General features: G+C 45.3%; 1 protein-coding gene across 1 annotated transcript in view; it reads right to left on the bottom strand.

Moving 5' to 3' along the window:
• The window catches only part of RERG (RAS like estrogen regulated growth inhibitor), a 147,467-nt gene that overhangs the window by 7,724 nt on the left and 120,136 nt on the right, over positions 1-19,607 (bottom strand). Inside the window, exons 3-4 of the mRNA XM_084809239.1 lie at positions 10,632-10,688; positions 3,085-3,158 (exon numbers count right to left, since the gene is read on the bottom strand). Of these exons, the coding sequence (XP_084665365.1) occupies positions 3,085-3,158; positions 10,632-10,688 (131 nt within the window). The remainder of the gene's footprint in view (positions 1-3,084; positions 3,159-10,631; positions 10,689-19,607) is intronic.

Below are 19,607 nucleotides of genomic sequence, written 5' to 3'. Positions count from 1 at the left end.
CTCACAAGTAAACAGAGAAAGCCTCAGAAGTAAGCAGGACCGAGGGGCGATCTACGCTTATGGTTTTTTACGCTTCCAATGAGGTTTCGTCCCCCGTCTTTCACATTACGCCGTCCCTGCTTCATATTGGAACCACAATTTCCTGCTTCCCTGCTACCACTTTCAATACCCCGATATTCCAGTATTTCCCATTCATGTGCTCTGCTCTTCTGTGTTTGTCACTGTATAAGGTCGTAGTCCCCTACCATACCAGCCTATATAAGGTGGTGTTTGTATTTCCCTTCTGTCCCCATGCGGTCTTCCAGCTACTGATTGCATAGCTTCCTCAGCACTCAAAGTTTCATCACCAACAAGCAAAGGGCTGGATGTGCGCGTGCTTGTCTGATCTCGGAAGCTCAGCAGGGTCAGCCCTGGTCAGTACTTGGATGGGAGACTGCCTGGGAATCAGGCTTCCTGCACTGAGCAGGGGGTTGTTCTATCCCTTCAAATGACACTAGGTTTTACCTCCTTCTACCCCAGCTTTGGCTTTTTTTTTTTTTTAATTAAGACATTATCTTCAAATCTTTGAAAAATCGTAGCTTCTCCAGACCAATTTCTCTGCACACTTGCCCAGGCAAGCGTAATTTTTTTCACAGTCCCCTCCATGCTCGCAACATGGCAAGAAATACACACACATATCCAGGCAGATAGTCATCACTATTCACGGACTAACATCAATCAAAATGTCTGTGGACAATTTTAAAGTCATCTCATGAGCGGTGGACAAAAATAGGGCAGTCTTTGAAGCTTCAAAGCTTCGAAGATGCTAGCAGCCCCCCCCAACACAAGTGCTGGGTGCCGCCACCCCTCTTCCTCATGCCGGCTGTCAAGGGCTGGCGTGGGGAAAAGAGCATCGGGAGACACCCCTCAGCCTCTGGCCCTGGCCTCCAGCAGGTCGGGGGGGGGGAGAAGAGGATAGATGCCTCTTTCTTCCCTCCACCCCCACCTGCTACAGCGGTGGTGGCAAAGGACAAGCTGGTCATTTTCCCTAAGGCCAGGAGAACTTACGGAAAATGACCAGCCTCTCCCATGCCACTGCTGCTGTAGCAATGATGGGGGGAGGATGAGAGGCGCTGCCTTCTTCCCCTCTTCTTGCTGAGGGAACTGGTGTCTGGGGGGGGGGTGGAGTGGCAACTTCTCGCCAGGCTTCAAGCCCCAACAGGATGCTTGCGCCATCCCTCCCCCCCGGAATAGAGGAAGAGAAGGACGGTGTGTGGGGAATCAGCAGAGACAGGATGAGTTTCTGCTCCTCCAATGAGAGCCACCTTCTTTAAGAGCAGGAAAACAGCACAGTGCTCGAGTGTGAACTGTGCTTGTGCATTTGATGAAGTACTGGAATGGGGAAACAGGGTGAGTGTGAATAATCACATTTTAATGTGATGGCATTTAACTTGCCAGTCTACCGAATTCAATGTGCTAGCAGACACGATGTAGATCCTCCCTCAATCACTCAGCAGCTTCCTCCCCAGGCCCTGCCCCCTTGCAGGGAAAAGCTCTTTTTTCCAATCAGGTGTTGATCATAGAATCATAGAATTATAGGGTTGGAAGGGGCCTACAAGACAGGAAGCCTGTCTCAGTACAGGAAGCCTGATTCGCAGGCAGTCTCCCATCCAAGTACTAACCAGGGCTGATCCTGCTTAGCTTCCGAGATCAGACGAGATGGGGCACATCCAGCCCATCCCCAGTCCAAGATAAGTTCTCTTCTGTGCCAAGAGGGGGTGGGGTCTGGGGAAGATGTGGTTAGGCCAGATGGGAAACTCCTGCAGGCAGTATCCAGCCTGTGGGCTGGAAGTTCCCCATCCCTGTTCTGTACCTTCAAGAATGCCAGATTAACATTTACATTTGTAAATATAAAGATTAAGAAAATAACATTGTTATAGTTTAGATTTTTCTGTTCTAAAGAAACTGGAGTTCATGACACCACACTAAATCCTACCACTCCAAGCTAAACTCTAGGTCCAAGGACATTTTAGCATTTGGGGAGAAGAAATGTGTCATCCGTCTTTCCCCCCAGTAATTAATACTTTTTATTATCTTGTTTATGTAAAAATGTAACATTTCAATTATTTCATTACAACTTCTCTGTGAGCATTTTGTAGTGTTAGAGACCAGTAATGCCACTTCTCTGTGTTAATTCTGGCACACAGCTGCACATGAGGGGGTCTCTAGATTGTGGCCTTGCTCTCCAAATTGTCTTCCATCTGAAGAATGTTCATACATTAACAGGGTGTGAGTGATGTGGAATTGTCTAAAAGTAAAGCTCTTTTCAGGTGTTCTCCTCCATTTGATGGCAATCGCATGGAGGGAGAGAGCAGGGCTGTGCTCACTGGTTCTGCCACCACCCACTATGTACGCATCAGGGGAACGTCTACAACCCTAATCATATACCGTTTCCAGTCACAAGAGTCTACACCAGGAGGGAGCAACTTTGAGAGGTCTGGGGGTCTATTTTTGCACCCCCATGGGCTGCACCTTCCCCCACTACAGTGCCATTTAAAAAAAAGAAGTGTCCAGAGTGGCTACAGGGTACCAAAATGGTCAAAATTAGCTTCCTGTCTATTTTCCCCTGCTGAACTAACAGCAGCTTCTGGGGACCGCTTCCACAATCCAATTTGAGTAGGCCCATACCTGCTTTGGACTTTAAGGGAGATCTGATCATAAATTCCTCAGCATCTCATCTAATTTGGTCCTAACTGGCTACCCTTGTGGAACTTGTACACACACTGACTTCCTGGAAGTCTCTCCCCTGGCAGGAAGTTGTCAGTGTTAGTCCTTCCCAATGACTTTCCTGGACTGGAGAGACCTGGTTGTTCCTCCTGCTCCTGAGAGAAAAGCAACGAAGGATAACAAAATAAGGAAAGCAAAATGTTGGTTCCTTTTCTCCTATTTGGCTTATGGGCTTGTGGTCATTCCCCTTTTGCCTCTTTAAATGAAATTCATTCCTAATCTTTCATATATAATTACTGGATAACTTTCTCCTGATGTTAATTACAGTTTCCTTGTTGCCAGAGTTTTACTGTAGGGATCTGCAGAGTTCTTACTCACCTGTCCAGCTGTGTCTAGTATTTCCATGGAAACAACTTCATCGTCAATGGTAGCTTGATGACGATAAGTGGACTCTTAAAAAGAACCATGAGAAAAAACAAATTAAAATGAAAAAAAGGCAAATAGTACAACACATGTCTATATACCTTGTTCCTTAGGTCACAGACACTCTTTACCCCTCTCTTTTCCAACAGATGTATGCAATGACCCGAACCCTAAGCTGTAGCTAGGATTCAGGACACAGAGGAAGAATGGACAACTAATCAAGCTACTTTATCTTAACAAGCCAATCACTCTTAAAGACTGACAGAATCGGACACCCAGATTGTCAAAAGACTTGCATGTTATTATCACTGCTGAGGGCTCCTCAATCAAAAGCCAAACACAACTGCTATAGTATGAATTTTCCTCTTACATCGTTGGTGGTTAACCTCTGGCCCATGGGCATAATTTGGCCCACAGAGTTTGCCCATCCATGGCATGGGCTTCCTCCAGGGAGCACCCATTCCCCTCCCCAAGCTTTGCTCTGTGCCCTGGAGGCTACTGGGTGCTTTTGTAAGAAGTGAACTGAGGGATCCCTTTGTTATCTCTAACCACAGATTGGAAATAACATGAGGATCCCTGTGTGTGGTGCTCCGCCTTCTAATGGCAGAGCAGTGGCTCGTCTGGAGCTCTTGAAAGTGCCAGACAAGTGTGCTTTGCTTGTCCTTTGTCTTTGCCTAAATTACAACCCCAGAGAGACAGTGTGATGTAGTGGTTAAGTGTGTTGGACTAGGAGTGGGAAGACTCTGATTCAAATCCCCACTCAGCCATGATGGTCACCAAGTGTCCTTGTGCCAGTTATCATCTGTCAACCTAACTTACCTTACAGGGTTGGTCTGAGGATAAAAGGGAAGGAATAAGAGCCATGTATGTTGCTTTGAACTCCTTGGAGGAAGGGCAAGATATAAATATAATATAGTACATCATTTTAAAAATGTAATGTAATACATTTGACAAACCAGTGGCATAACTTTGGATCTTTTCCCACTGTCGTTATCCCCAGGGCTGATTTGTATCTGGCTGCCTCTTCTATCACGTTCTATTTTCTGGCTGGCTCAGAAGCCAACAGTTTGAAATATGTAAAACTCACACTTAAAATATTTCGATCCGTGCTTGCGATGTTAGTTTAGTTTGGTCTTTATTAAAAACAAAACAAAACACAAATACAATGCAGGCATACAGAGTATTAGCACACCCATGCACTTTTCTCTCCCTACCCCCCCCCCCGACCCCAGTCCAAATTAATTTACTTCCAAATTGCCAGATACACGAAGTCCTTATAAAGGAAAAGCAGCGAGTACAAAAGCAGAAAGCGGATTGGAGAAAGAAAAAAAGATCTCCCTGGGGTTGATTTGTGCCGTAGAGCTAATGAGTACACCGCAGAAGAAACTGTTTGCAGTACATGCACGTAGAGTCTCCGGTATTATGCTGAACCCCTGTATCCCTCTCACCAAACCATCCCATGCCAGTGCAAAACAGCCCAGGGCCTGTTCTTGGTTGTGAGTAGGGATGTTGTGGGCATCCGGCTGCGGCTTCAGGCCCAGCGAGAAATCACCTGCTCAGCCCCCCCAGATGCCAGTCTGCAGATCTCCATGCTTGCCTGACTCAGTGCGTGCTGAGTCGGGCAAGCACAAGGATCCCCGATCCCTCACCAAGCCACAAAATGACATGGCCTTTTTTTGTAAAGGCTGATTTTACGCAAATGGCAGCCATAAAGTGACCATTTCCGCAACATTACAGGCGTGAATGGCCATTTACACCTGTAATCTTGCTTAAGTGACCGCTTTGCGGCCACCGTTTGTGTAAAATCAGCCTGTACAAAACAGGCCGAGCCCCCATTTTTACACAAAATGGCAGCTCGGTATCAGCGAGCCTCTTGCCAGGGGCTTGCAGACCACCCAATGACTCACTGCACATGACGAGAAGGGTGGGTGGGTGGGAATCCAACGAGCGGCACTTGATCCGGACTGCAGTACGTTCGCCCATCCCTAGTTGTGTGGAATCTTTGTCCCAACAAGATTCCCTCTTAGTGGAGCACTAGCTCCTCACTGGCTGCCTACAGGGGACAGGCAGGAGGTAGTCACTGCTGCCACTGTTATCCCTCACTCACCTGCCTGAGTTGGTGGGAAAGGGAGCAGCAACGGCACCCAAGAACCACGGCCGCATGCACTGAACCTCTGTGCAGCAGATGGGGCAAGAAGGTGGAGCCACTGTGGTGGGCGATGGTGTGAAGGAGGGGTGGAGAACCTCAGGCCCGGGCTCAGATCTGGCCCAACCTGGCTTCCCCAGATGGTCATGCCCTCCTCCCTGGCCTGATCCCCTTCTCTCAACCACCTATTCTTTGGTTGTTTCCTAGCATTTGTGCAGTTTCCCCCCATTCTAAAAGGCTGAAATGGCCTTTTCAACCCATGGAATTCCATGGAATTCCACCCTATATACCTTGAGCGAGAAAGCGAGAGGGAGAAATCAGGGAAAATGCTATTGTTGTTATTGCTACATTGTTATCAATGTACATCATGCTTTGAAGAGTCACATTAAGAAAGAAGACAGGATTACACATCCTTAATGGATGGACTTTTGGGCTGAAGTCCAGCCCCCCACCTCCAAATGACCACCCAGAGAACGGCAGATGATAAAGGCATCAGAGAAGCAGAAGCAAACTCCATTTTATTCCTGTAGTCATGATGGTGTTAAGAATGGAGTTTAAAATGTGAAGCTGTTGATGATCAGAGTATTTCCTTTCTCCTCTTTTTTTAAATCAGGGTTGGCATACAGTTTTTCATTGTTCGTGTTTTGTTGTAACGTATCAGGAATGTAGAAGCAGTTGTAATGCATGGAATCGTGTGTGTGTGTGTGTGTGTGAGAGAGAGAGAGAGAGAAACCTTAGTCATGTTCCTTACAACTGAAGTAATACACACAGTGCTGGCTCCAGGCTTTTGAGGGCCCTTGGGCAAGGCACCCTCAGTGGGCCCCCTCCCTCACTGAGTCTCCCTTCTCATGGCCATTGTCACCAGCTGCTCTTGCTCGTCCTCCCCTATCTCATCATTTCTACCACTGGCTTGCTTGACAGGCTGGGGAGCTAGTGAGCAAATAGGCTGTGGCATCTACTGCTCCTTCTCACCACCACTGTTGTCTGGGCCAGAGCAAGAGGCAAGGGTGCAAAAATGTAAAGAGGAGGATCAAGTCCAGGGGACTCTTCTCAGTGGGCCCTCAGCAGGTGCCTAACCATGCCTACCCTTGAATACACATGCCCATCTAAATTTGAGATAATTAAGCCCAGAATCAAAAATTATCTAGCTGCACCAGTGATCGATGAGGTTTTAAACCATGCATTTTGGAGACCATCTGATGGGCATTTTAGACATAAAGAACAGCAGGAGAAAGAAAAACACACACACAGAAAGTTCACCACCACCCTTCATTTACAACTTTTGCAGGAACCCTTCTAGCAGTGTGCTGCCTAATTTTTCAGTTCCACACGGCATTTAGGGAGGCAGCAGGTGTGGGGAAAGCTATCTGACAGAGCAGTTTCTACATCTGCTGCAAGGAAGGCTACATCTCAAGGCAGATATTGAAAAAAATCACCAAGCCCGATCCATTGGCGCTTCTCACATTTGCTTCAAGCTTCTTCACCTGGTTCTGCTCTCTCCTGCTGACATGCTTTTTAGAACCTGGCACTCTACTCTAGGTTCTTAAGGAGCCTAGGGCAATGCCCATCTGCTTCCATGCTGATACGCTGGGGAAAAACATACCAAACCAAACCTCGGGAATGGTTTCAAAGCTGATTTCTTCAATATAAGGTACACTAATTCCCCACACCAAGGGAGAGATGGCTGGGGGTTGGGAGGCAACAGGAGGGATATTAAATTTGTATGAAGCCAAGTTACTCGAATATTTTCCCCTCTGGGTAATTGGAAATCAGGTTTGGGGCGGGGACAGGCAAGTACCAGCATGGTAGCATTGAAAATGATATGCATTATACTGTTATTTACCTTTTAAAATCGCACAATCAATGCATGCCATTAATTAAATAGTTCTAGAATACAGTGCCAACTTCCTCCTAGCAGGATAGCAATGCTACCTTCCTCCACTGCCCAAAACTTAGCCATTTTTCATGGGGCTCCACTTGTACAGGCTGCATGCAGGCACTGGGTGGCCTGCTGTCCTCTTTTGCAGAGGACAGTCCTCTGTTTGAAGGGTTGCCAGAGCATTGTCTTCTATTTGAAGGCATCCTCTATTTGAAGGTCTGCCCGGTCCAATTATGGTTTAAACATAACAAACTATAAGAACTGTTGCCCATCAAAAATTAGCACCTGAACAACAGGCTGAACAGCCAGGTACACAGGTCACCTGGACACATCCTTCCACACTGAGATGTACTGTATTTCCAGTTAATTTATAATAATAATTTCTAAATTTACATCTATACATATAGATCAGCACACACAATGTTACGCAAATCACCATCCTATTTTTTGGTGATGCATTTCCTGTTTTGGGGCGATTCACAAGTGGCCACCCAAGATGACATTCCCCCCCCCCCTCCCTGGAATAGTCAAGGATGAATACACCATATTCACAAAAAGGACGAGGGATGAGATCTCCCTTCCATTGTTGTGATTCAAATGGCATATTTCTACTGCTCCTCCTGATTAAATTTAGTTGATATGAGACAATATAAGAAGAGCCCTGCTGGCTAAGACCAAAGGCCCATTTCCAGAGTGGCCAACCAGAAGCCCACAAGTAGGACATGAACACAATAGCCCCCTCCCACTTGTGTTTCCCAGAAACTGGTATGGAGAGACACACTGTTGCTGATACTGGAGGTATCATACAGCCATCAGGGCTAGTAGCCATCAATAGCCTTCTCCTCCATGGATATGTCTAATTCCTTTGTAAAGCCATCCAGGTTGGTGGCCATCACTCCATCTTGCAGTAGCGAATTCCATAATTTGAGTATGCGCTGTGACATATGTGAAGAAGTACTTGCTTTGTTTGTTCTGAATCTCCCAGCACTCTGCTACATTGAATGAAAAATGTCTCCCTTTCCTCATTCTTCACACCATGCACAATTTTATACACCCCTCTCATATCCCCACCCCGCCTACTCACCCTTTTTTCTAAACTAAAAAGCCTCGAAAGTTGAAACCTTTCCTTGCAGGGGAGTTTGCTCCAGCCCCTTGATCGTATCAGTTGACCTTTCCTGCACCTTGTCCAGTTCTACAATGTCCCTTCTAAGGAGCTCTTAAAAATGTCCCCTTCAAAATTCCACATCTCACCAGGCAGATGGCTGGACTGTCTATGAAACTGAATCACAACCTTGCATTATTGACATAGATGAACTCCACGACCATTATAGGATGTTATTTCACTAATCAATGATGTAGGTGAGTAGCAGAGCACATGCTTTGCATGCGGAAGGTTCCAGATTCAATCTGTGCTGGTGTCTCCTGGCAGGGCTGGGAAAGACATCTCTGAAACCCTGGAGAGCTTCTGCCATTCAGCATCGACAAGAATGAACTAGATGGAGCAGTGATGCGACTGAATAGAAAGCAGCTTCCTGTGTTGCTGCAAAATACTTCCAAAATTTTCTTGAGCAAACCGTTATTGTAAGTAACTCCACATTCACTCCATATTTACACGCCGGAGTAAATGATTTTAGAAACCAGTCCTCCTATTTGTAAAAGCCAGCCTGTCAATTCCTCCCAGTGATTTTAAAAAGAAATAAAATGTCCAAGTTATCTGTGTTGAGGACAGCCCAGGCATATTTTCTACAGATCACAAATAACGCCCATTCCGTGCACCTTGGTGCTTACAACACTCCAAAGCTTCCATTGTAACAAACCAAATGTCAAAAGGGAGCATTTAAAAAAAAGGCGCTGTGGGGGCGGGGGAGCACTTTTTAAAGAAGTTGAAAATGAATAGCTTTGTTTGCAAGACAGCCTTTTTCTAGTTTTAACACTGGCTTCTTTTTAGGGAATTTGGCAGCCATTCATCGATAGGTTAAATTGTACTTGGTCTGAAGAGCGTGCGACTTCAACGCCATATGCTGGAGTCAAACGGACCTGCCAGAAAAAGCATGAGACAAACTCTGACTTTGCTTGACTGCTCTACAGCACTATTCATTTTGAGGCAGACCACAACCAGATGGCGTTTGGGTTTTAGAGCAGCTTGGAGAATTTGAATCATCACGAAAAGGCAGGCTTCCCCCCACCCCGCTGGGAAAGCTTGATGAACTGATTTTGCATCATTTTCCAAATTCAAGTGTAATTGCCTTGTTGGGGGTTGAGTCAGATCAAAGTATTGTCCAGTGTATTGGCAGGGAAGAGTTCTCTAATAGTCTGTGGTCTGGCTCATCTGCAAAGCAATCAGGGGTGGTTTTCATTATGCTTAACTTAAGGCATCACTAGCGTGGTGACCCTTGGACGGGAATATTATACTTTGCTCTTTAAAAAATCCCTAGGAAAATCCTGTGCCAAGCCAACTCAGATTCTGTGTCAACAAAAGCTGAATTCTTCAACCTTTATATTATATAAATATACACACGCGCGTGCATACAAACGCATGCTCACACAGGGCGGAACAAAATGTGCCCCCCCCCTCCAATTCACCATCCCATATGCAGACAATTGTTCTGGATGAGTGCAAATTTTTGGAAAGGTTTGTGAGGGGTGATGGCGTCAGTGGTCCTTTTTAATTTTACACTTTTAAAACTTTCTAACAGCCCCTTTAAAACTTTTTAAAAGCTGTGTTGCATACACATATACACAGGGACACTAAGCCAATTTTCACATATTAGTTTATTTATTCAGTTTATTTTGCTTCTGCTCATATCAGAAGAAGGAACAACTGGGGCTGGGTCAAGACATTTTGGACTTTTCTACATGAGGCTTTTAACCCACCACTTTACCGAGCCTTCTGTTTCTGGGTTCTTTGCAGGATTAAGATTGGCTCCGTTACACGTGTTTTTTCCCCAGGGTTTTTATTTCTCTTCATTTCCTTATGTTCTATTACACAAGGACTAGGTGGCGCTGTGGTGTAGTGGAATTGTGCAATTACACTAGGCAATGACCCGCCATTCACAAATAATACCAGACTTTCCTTGTTAGACAAAAAATGCTAAAATGGTTGCAAAGCACAGGAGAGGCCCTAGAGGGTGATGATGTAAAGGGCCCACAAACTACCATAAGTGAGGACTCATCAGCTCACAATAAAGGCCTCGTGTAGAAAGGCTCTTTGTCACCTGAGGCATATCAGCAAATACTACCCCCCTGGCCACTGCCACTGCCACCACCACCACCTCTTTCTTCCTACAAGCCTCTTGCTCCTGCCCCCCCCCCATGTGGCTTCAATGGCCACAGGCACTTGCCAGCATGGCTGGCTGGGGAATGCTGGGAGTTGTAGGACTTTTCTTCTGTCTAAACATGCATAGAATTGCACCCTAAATTGTCTTTCTAACATGTTCTGTAGCATTTCATGTTTAGAGGCAATAGAACACAACTTACCAAGAGTAGGGTCGTACTCCCATATGAACCGTTTGGTCAGAAAACGCACAACGAGAGCTATGGGAAACAAACAAAAATAACTTCAGGTGAAATTAGCTGCATAACGGCTCACTTGATTTAGAGGAGCACAATCTTGAGACACATTCTCTAGACAGAGTACTCTTTATTGGATGGATCTATGGAAGAACACTTATAAATCTAGACCATTCAGCAAGAAACATTAAAGACTGACAGAAAAGACTGATTCACACAACCAGATTGGGTTTGAGTGGATCCTGTACTGAATTCAGCATACAAAGTGGTTGTATGATGGGCTCCAGTTCACAACTCAAGCTCCAATGAGCATTTTGCACATAATTTAAAATCCAGGCATATTTTTGAAATGCAAATCCAACAGGTCACATTTTGATTCTACAAAACAACAATGATAACAACAAAATGTAAACCCAACAGTATCCAGAACTGGGAATGTAAAACTTAAATGATTAAACTATCAGTACAAAATCTTGGAGGGATATCCAAGTGAGGTCATTTGACTGAGAATTCTCTCACTCTACACAGTCTAACAGTATTTTCTTTCATTGTTACCTTTACTCCAAGGAGCACAAGGCAGCATACGCGGTTCTCCCCATAATCTCCTTACAACAAGTCTGTGAGGTAGGTTAGGCTGAGAAACAGTGACAGGCCCAGTGAACTCCATTGATGACTGGGGATTTGAACCAGTCCTAATCCAATACTGTAACCACTACACCACACTGACATTTGCAGTTTAGGGCACAATCCCATGCATATTTAGACAGAATAAAGCCCTACAACTCCCAGCATTCCACAGGTGGCATAGCTAGCTGGGGAATGCTGGGAGTTGTAGGACTTCTTTCTGTCTAAACATGCATGGGATTGCGCCCATAATCTGCCTTTACTGCCTCATCTCTCTACTTTGTGTTTTACTAGAGCCCTGGGATCCACCAACTGGCTCCTGGTGCAAAATAGTGGCTTAGGCAGGAATAGATGTAACACTAAGAGTTACGGAGCAGCACATGCTCAGCCCCGGAATTTGTAATCAGTCCCAGAACCAAGCGCAGAGGTCCCTTCCACACAGAAATCCTCTCCTGGCTTTTCTCCCTGGTGGTTCCCCCCCCCCCCAGCAACTTACTATTTGGGGCAGGAGTATGTAGGGATGTATGGACTGTGTAAAATCCACTCCGTCTGTGTCTCATGGATTGTCAGGTGCCTTTTGTTCCATTGTCCACCCACAGAAGGATGCGAATATTTTTTTCCCGTCATAGAGAAAAATACGCAAATAATTACATAAGTATTTGGGAGTCAGAAACCTACTGGAACTCAGCCAAACATCTACCAGTAGATCCCGGATTCCTGATCTATCTTCTGCCCACCCTTGTTGTAGAGTGTTTAAAAATATTTCACATATATTACCCAGTAGCGCTTGCAAGCACCCCACAAGGTAGGTCACTATTGCTGTAGCAGTCTCTTCATTGGTATACCACAAACCCTTTCAGCCAATCCTGTGGGCTCCTGTGGAAGTCCAGAGGCTCATAGCATCTGGCCATAAGGATGATTTCTTAATTGTTTATTGCCATGGCACGTTGGGTGCTCGAGGTACAGGAAGTGCCCGCCGATTAGGCTTGACTGCCACATGGCTTCAGCGTGTCTGTCCTCACTGTAATTTGGAGCAGTGCAATTATCTGCCAGGCCTTGAATTCTGTCTCATTACATAGTCAGACATTTCAATTAAAAATGCAGACGACTTGCCCATGGTCCTGCACAGCAGATGCACTCTATTGGAATAATTAGTTCCTGCTTCAGGTGTCTTTTCTGCTCTATATAGAGGGCAGGCACTATATCAGCAGTGGAAGCTGGTGGCTCTGATACGGAGGGGCTGTAATACCATCCTGGGTTTTGGTCAGAACCAGCCAGGATTTTAAAGCAGCTATCCAAGATGCTGAAACTATTTTGGGGAGAGGGTTCAGCACCTTGGATATCACTTTTAGAGCTCTGGTGGGTTTTGGCTGAAACCAAGAATGGAAGCACAACCCTACCAAAATCAGAGCCTCCAGCCTCCACTGCAAATCAGCCTTCCCAGCCTGGTGCCCTGTAGACGTCTTGGAGTACAACCACTATCATCCCAAGCTAGCTGGCTGGGGACAATGGCAGTTGTAGTCCAACACATCTGGAGGGCATCAGACTGGGGAAGAATGCACCTTGTTGTTTTTCAAGGGATGAGAGAGTTCCTTGAGTTTTGTTCCTTTTCTGCCCTGTGCGCCATTCTTTCTGAATTCTGTTTAAAGTAGGAGAATTCATTAATTCAACAATTAATTCTAGAATTGGGGTGTGTGCAGTTTGTTTCAAATTTCCATGCCTTCAGTTCATTTGCATTTCCCCTTTCATACCTTTCTTACGCTCACATGTACATGGATGCAACACAGTAAATAAGCAATCTAACTGATTATTGTCTGATTATATAGATGGTTGTATGGAGATTCTTTTTTTGCAGTGTTTTATTGATGGGGACATGAGCTCTGGCAGGCTGGTAAAACACCTCACAAAAAGAATCTTGATACAACCATCTGTATGAACACACATCATGCTTTTTCTGCAGAATTTAATCAAGGGACATGTGCATTTTATTTATATATTACATTTATATCTTACCATTCCTCCAAGGAGGTCAGGATGGTGTACATGGTGCTATCCCTCCATTTTATCCTCACAATAGTGCCGAAAGGTGGGCTAAGCTGAGAGATAGTGACTAGCAAGGCCACCCAATGGGCTTCATGGCCAAGTAGGGATTTGACATTTCCCCAGTCCTACAATACCCCAACCACTATACCACGGTGGTTCCACATGTGCATTGGGAGATCTTTTATTTATATGTGTTAAAAAAACACATATGAATATGGTCTCCATGATGATGGTCTCCAATTTATGAACAGCAACAAAATTGCAAAGAACCGGAGGAATGGAAAGACATTTACGAGACATGATAAATAAGGCTTGTCAATTAGCACAATTATTAAAACTGAGTGAGACAGTAAGATAAAGGGATGAGTGACAGCAGGAACTTGTTACAGAGTGGTGTCATTTTATCCTTTATTGGAAGATCAATTATGGTGCTGAAATTAATGGGATGGATCCAGAGCTTAAGCATACTTAAACTCATTAGTCATGATGATTCATGATTTTGTGAACCGCCCAGAGAGCTTCGGCTATTGGGCGGTATAGAAATAAAATAAATAAATAAATAAATTAACTGATGTCCTGTTAATTTCAGTGAGTCTACTCTGAGCAGGACAAAACCAAAATCCAATCTAATCTCTATGTATGTTTAATTATTTTGTTAAAAAAGGTAAAGGTGTCCCCAACCAGTCGTGTCCGACTCTAGGGTGCGGTGCTCATCCCCGTTTCTAAGCCGAAGAGCCAGCGCTGTCCGAAGACGCTTCCGTGGTCATGTGGCCGGCATGACTGAACACCCAGGTGCACGGAACGCTGTTACCTTTCCCGCCGAGGCGGTACCTGTTTATCTACTTGCAATTTCTTGCTTTCGAACTGCTAGGTTGGCAGGAGCTGGGAATGAAGACGGGAGCTCACTCCGTCACGCAGCACTCGGGTCTCGAACTGCTGACCTGCCGACCTTCCAGTCTGCAGTTCAGCGTCTTAACCACTAAGCCACCGCGGCCCTTTTAATTATTTTGTTACTAATTGATTAATAATGGATTTTGTTGTTCTGTATATTTATGTGAAAAATATACATATGGTGTTTGGTGGTATTCCATTTTGTATTTGTAAATAATAATAATAATAATATTAATGATGATGATGATGATATAGAACAAAGGAGCATACTAATAGTTTTTTTTTTAAAAAAATAAAAATGCACGTCCTTGGTTTCTGTTTTTGGCTGGAATCAAAAACAGAACCAACAAATTCTAATAAGGATGTTTTTCCTTGTAGTATAAACAGTCCATCCGTCTGCAGGACAAGCTGTTAAAATCCTGTAAGAACATCTGGTTCATTGAATGAATCGGAAGTCTACAGAAGTTCAGGTAAACACTCTCAACATTAGAATTCTATTTGCTTGAAACCGCCAAACTTTCTGTGGTTTCTGTAGAACTTGATCTGCATTTACATCTACACAGCATGAAAATAAGGCTCGAGAGGGACAAAACGTAGGTTTAGGTTCAGGATTTTGTTACAGCTTTAGTTTCATGAATGTTTCCTTCCTCCGATCTCCAAATGAGACACCTGGCAAATACTTCTGTCTGTCTGTCTGTCTGTCTGTCTGTCTATCTCTGTATGGGAGATCTGTCTAAAAAGATTTTGGAAACCAGCTGCTTCCAGTTGCAGGGGTGTGACATTTCCTCACACACTTCTGTCCTTGGCTTCTAGAAATCTGGATGAAGGTTACATAAACATGTGTTGGACATGTGGCTTTTTTGGAAGAGTTCATGCCACCAGTTTGGAAGGAGAAGGCCCATGATGCTTCTCCTCAATGGGAAAATACTGTATGTATTCATTCATTTTAAAATGGCAAACAGCTTTCTGAAACTGCTCTAAGGCCCTAAAGCAGGGGTTGGCAACACATGGCCTGCAGACTGCATGTTGTCTAGAAGGGCTGTTTGTGCAGCCCCCATCCGGCCCCTTCTGCCACCACAGTTGCCACTGTCACCCCCCCCCCCTAAATCCCAGCAATTCTACCGGCAAACAAGGTGCAGAGACTGCATACCCTGTTTCTCCAGGGAATGGCCAACACCCTGCCAAGAAAGTTGTTTGGTAGGCTGTGGGGACCTGATTCCGCTGGGAAACAAGGTGCACACTCCCCACATTTCCCAGCAGCATCTCTGGGATTCTGGAAGGGCAGCTACTTCTGGCAGCACCACTTCTGTCAGGGGCAACGTGGATGGGCACGGCCCCTGCAAGGTTGGCACTGCAGTCCCCCAAGCTTCTGAAGCTGCACACCCCTGCTTGAAAACTTTGGCGCAATGGGCTTAGAGGGGCATTTTTATCTCAGGCCAGGTTCATGGGGTAAAAACAACCTGCGAGACAAAACCTGAGCCACGATCGTTTTTTTGTTTTGCATTGTCGAGTACGTGGCTACTTACGCTCTTCCTACGTGGGAGTCTTTTTTCCAAGACAATTTTTGAGCAAATGATTAATATCAAGGGAGAAAGTCATCTTGTTGTGATGTTTCCACCTCTAAAACATGCTTGTGTTCATTCTGGGTCTTCCTAATGGATCCACAATCAAATCGATTGAGGGAGTGTATTAGGCAAAACACGTACTTTAGGGTGCAATCCTAAAACTAGCCAGCCCCCATGACTGGCTGGGAGATGCTGAGCATTGTAGGAGTTTTTTTTTTTCCAGTCTAAACATGCATAGGGTTGCACCCTTAATCTGTAAAACTTCAGGTCCAATTGTTGTCATTCTATAAAGAAGCCTTCCCCAATGTGGTGCCCTCCGGATGGACCATGCTGACTGGGAATAACGGCATTTGTAGTGCAACACATCTGGAGGGTGCCAGGTTGAGGCAGACTCATTATTATTATTATTATTTTAATGTAAGGGAAGCATTATGAAAGAGGTTAGTAATGAAATAAGAGAAAGAGGTGGCTAGAGAAGGAAGGATGAAAACCAGTATTGCATGCAAGTAGGGAGGGGTGAGGGAAGGAATTCTGGACAGCAATAATTAACAATGATAAACACTCACCATATAAACCCCCTTTTAATGTCCCCTATGACAATTTCCAGAGGGCAGCCATGTTAGTTTACTGCAGCAAAGACAACAGAGTCGTGTGGTACCTTAAGAACCAACAAATTTATTCTGGCATGAGCTCTCGTGCCAGAACAAATGTGTTAGTCTTTAGGTGCCACATGACTCTCTGTTGTCTTCACTAGAAGATAATCTGCATTTTGCCTACATTTCCTATTTGTGTGTGTGTATGTGTGTGCGTGCGCGCGCGTGTGCACGCACGTGCATATGTTTATTCATGTTTATAGTCAAGGCAGCTGTTTCTTCCTACTGGCTGTTTATCAAAATCTGCTGTATATGAAATAACTGCAGTAAACATCTTTTATTGTCACACACAGCCCAGTTCACAACCCCATTCAATCACAGGCTCTTGGATTTGGCCCACTGAAGTTAAAAATAAAAAATAAAAAATCCAGAACAGAGGTATCCTTGGTGGGTTGACACCAAATCTTTTCACTCAGTAAAGGGGAGGACATTCCAAAAGAGGCATGGTATCTGACCTTAGATCTCAGAGAAAGACAAAAGCTCTACAGATTCAGCTTCCCCATCAGCTGCTGAAGGCTGCACTCCTTTGAGATGCTTAAAGGGACACAGGTCAAGCCCAACTTAAAATATAGTCAATTTATTCCTTCCTTCCTTCCTTCCTTCCTTCCTTCCTTCCTTCCTTCCTTGCCTTTCCTCCCCCAAAAGGAGTTGCTCAGAGCGGCTTGCAAAATATAAAAACAGCCATCAATATAAAAATAATCCATCATTGAAACACAATTGCCAAGCCAAAAGCAGCATCAAAACACACACACACACACAGCAAGAGCTCAAAACATCAGTACATTAAATGAGGTAAAAACAGAATCCAAGGCTTGTTTAAAGAGAAATGTCCTCCACTGACAGCAGAACAGAGACAGAGGGGAAGATAACCTAACCCAGTTTTCCCCAACCTAGTGCAATGCATATGTGGCCAGCCTAGGCATTTCTGCCAATGTGGAACTCCTTGCCCAGGCAGGGTAGGTCAGCCTTCCCCCCCAAACCTGGTACCCTCAAGATTCGTTGGACTACAACTCCCAGCTGGAAACTCTCAGCTAAAAAAGAGGAAATGCATCACCAAAAGAGAGGACAAAAGAGGATACACATTTGCATAAGCTTTGAATATGATAATGTATATGTATAGATGCAAATTTTGAAAAACAAACAAACCCTATAACTTATTATAGAATAGTATATAATGGGAAGCACCTTGGATAGCTCCTTAAGAGTCTGACTGAAACCCAGAGCGGATTCACCACCCCACCGACATCGGAACCACCACTCTCCACTGGTTGTCACAAATCCTCGGGTCCAGGGTGGGCCTCTTCAGGAGTGGTTGCACCAGTGCCTCCTTCAAAGCATCAGGCAGTGCTCCTGCGCACCACAAAGCATTAACCACACCCTGACCCACCCACCCAAGCCATGCCAGCTAGCCTTAATTAGCCACAAGGGACAGGGATGGAGAGATCACGTGGCTGGCTGGATCTCTGCAAGCACCTTGTCCACGTGATCAGGCCGCATTCACAGAAATTAAATCAAACTACAACGTATATCACTGTAGCGGGGAAGACTGACCAGACCAGGGGTCCTGTGTGCCCGGCTGCTCAGTCTTCTGCTGACCAGGTTCTAACTGTTGATGGGCAGCTTCAAGGCCCTCCCTTCTGATGACTCTGTATCGGTAAACCGGACTTGGACTTAACAGCCCTTCAGACAGAGGATGCCCTCAAACAGAGGACTGTCTTCTCATAGCCCTTTGAACAGAAGATTTAAGCCCCACTGAAATAGGAGCCACCAACCTCCACTGGGTAAGAGCCGTAACTTGGTGGAAGAGAACATGCCTGGTATGCAGAAGGTGCCAGGTTCAATCCTCAGCATCTCCAGGTAGCACAGAAAAAGCTCCTGTGTGAAATCCTGGCGAGCTGCTGCCAGTCAGTGTTGGCAGTACTGGGCTAGATGGACCAATGGTCTCGCTCAGTATAAGGCAGCTTCCTATGCAGATGTTTTTGTTTGTTGCCACTGAGGCAGTAAAACTGGTGGAAGATGGGGTGGTGGTGCAAAAACGGCCATGGGGAGCCGCATGTTGCCCACCCCTGGTTTAGAGTTTTAAAGGTCAGCATCAGTACTCTGAATTAGGCCTGAATACAAACAGGCAAGCAGTGAAGATGGGCACATCTTGAAATAGGGATGTTGGAGAAATCCATCACGGACTCCAGTGAGGCCAGATTCCAAAGAATTTGCGTCCCTGCTTTAGCCGTGATAGGCTACGTAAATATTTATGTAGCCTATCATGGGCTAGTGTAGGGATGCAAATGGCATCCCCTACGTAGGACGCCATTTGCGTCTGCAGCAGCCCGGCAGTGGATGGAGGCCCTGCTGAGGATCGGCCCTGCCGGTGGCTCCGCAGACTGGCTGCGGAGCGGAGCCGGCTGGGCAGGATTCTGGGGGGGAGGACTGGATCGCCTCCCCCCTGTTGAGGGTTCCGGGGGGAGGAATGGATCGCCTTCCCCCCACCCACAGACCCCAGTGGAGCCAAGTAAGTGGGGTTTCATACACCCCTATCTTGAAATTACATGCTCCAAAAAATGAATGTCAGTTAACAAGTTTGCTGCTGCATTTTTAACTGACAGTAGTTTCTAGTAGGGATGTATGGACTGTGTAAAATCCGCTCCGTCTGTTTTTTGCGGATTGCCAGGAGCCTTTTGTTCTGTCATCCGCTCACAAACGGATGTATTCTTTTCCGTCATGCAGAAACATACTCAAATAATTACATAAGTATTTACGTGAGTATTTACATAACTATTTGCATAATCTGCCTTAGTATGCAACGTTTAGTGTATTGTCCCCCATTCCATTTAATGTTTCCTCAGCAGAAACTTACATATTTTTCTACGAATTTATATGCGTAAATTTCAGGAAAGTAAAAAAAAATCATCTGACAGCCCGCGGACTCTGTGTGGCCTGACCAGGTCGCTCTGCAGCGGATTCTGCAGGTCAGATTCTTAGAAATCCAAGCTCATTTTAGTCTGTCTTGAATTTCTCCAGCATCCCTAGTTTCTAGACACTAATTAAAGACAGCCCCACCTAGAGCTCATTACAATAATCCAATCTAGATGTTACTAAGGTATGAGTGACTGCCTGATGGAGGACGTAAAGACCCCTCCCACATCGTAACTGCTTTGGCTGCGAGATCA

This window comes from Heloderma suspectum, chromosome 7 (genome assembly GCF_057233095.1).
Source record: "Heloderma suspectum isolate Gila_16-S chromosome 7, 16-S_ref, whole genome shotgun sequence".
NCBI classification, from domain to species: Eukaryota; Metazoa; Chordata; class Lepidosauria; order Squamata; family Helodermatidae; genus Heloderma; species Heloderma suspectum.
The sequence above is the reverse complement of the archived record's forward strand: the minus strand, read 5'-3'. Positions and strand labels throughout refer to the sequence as shown.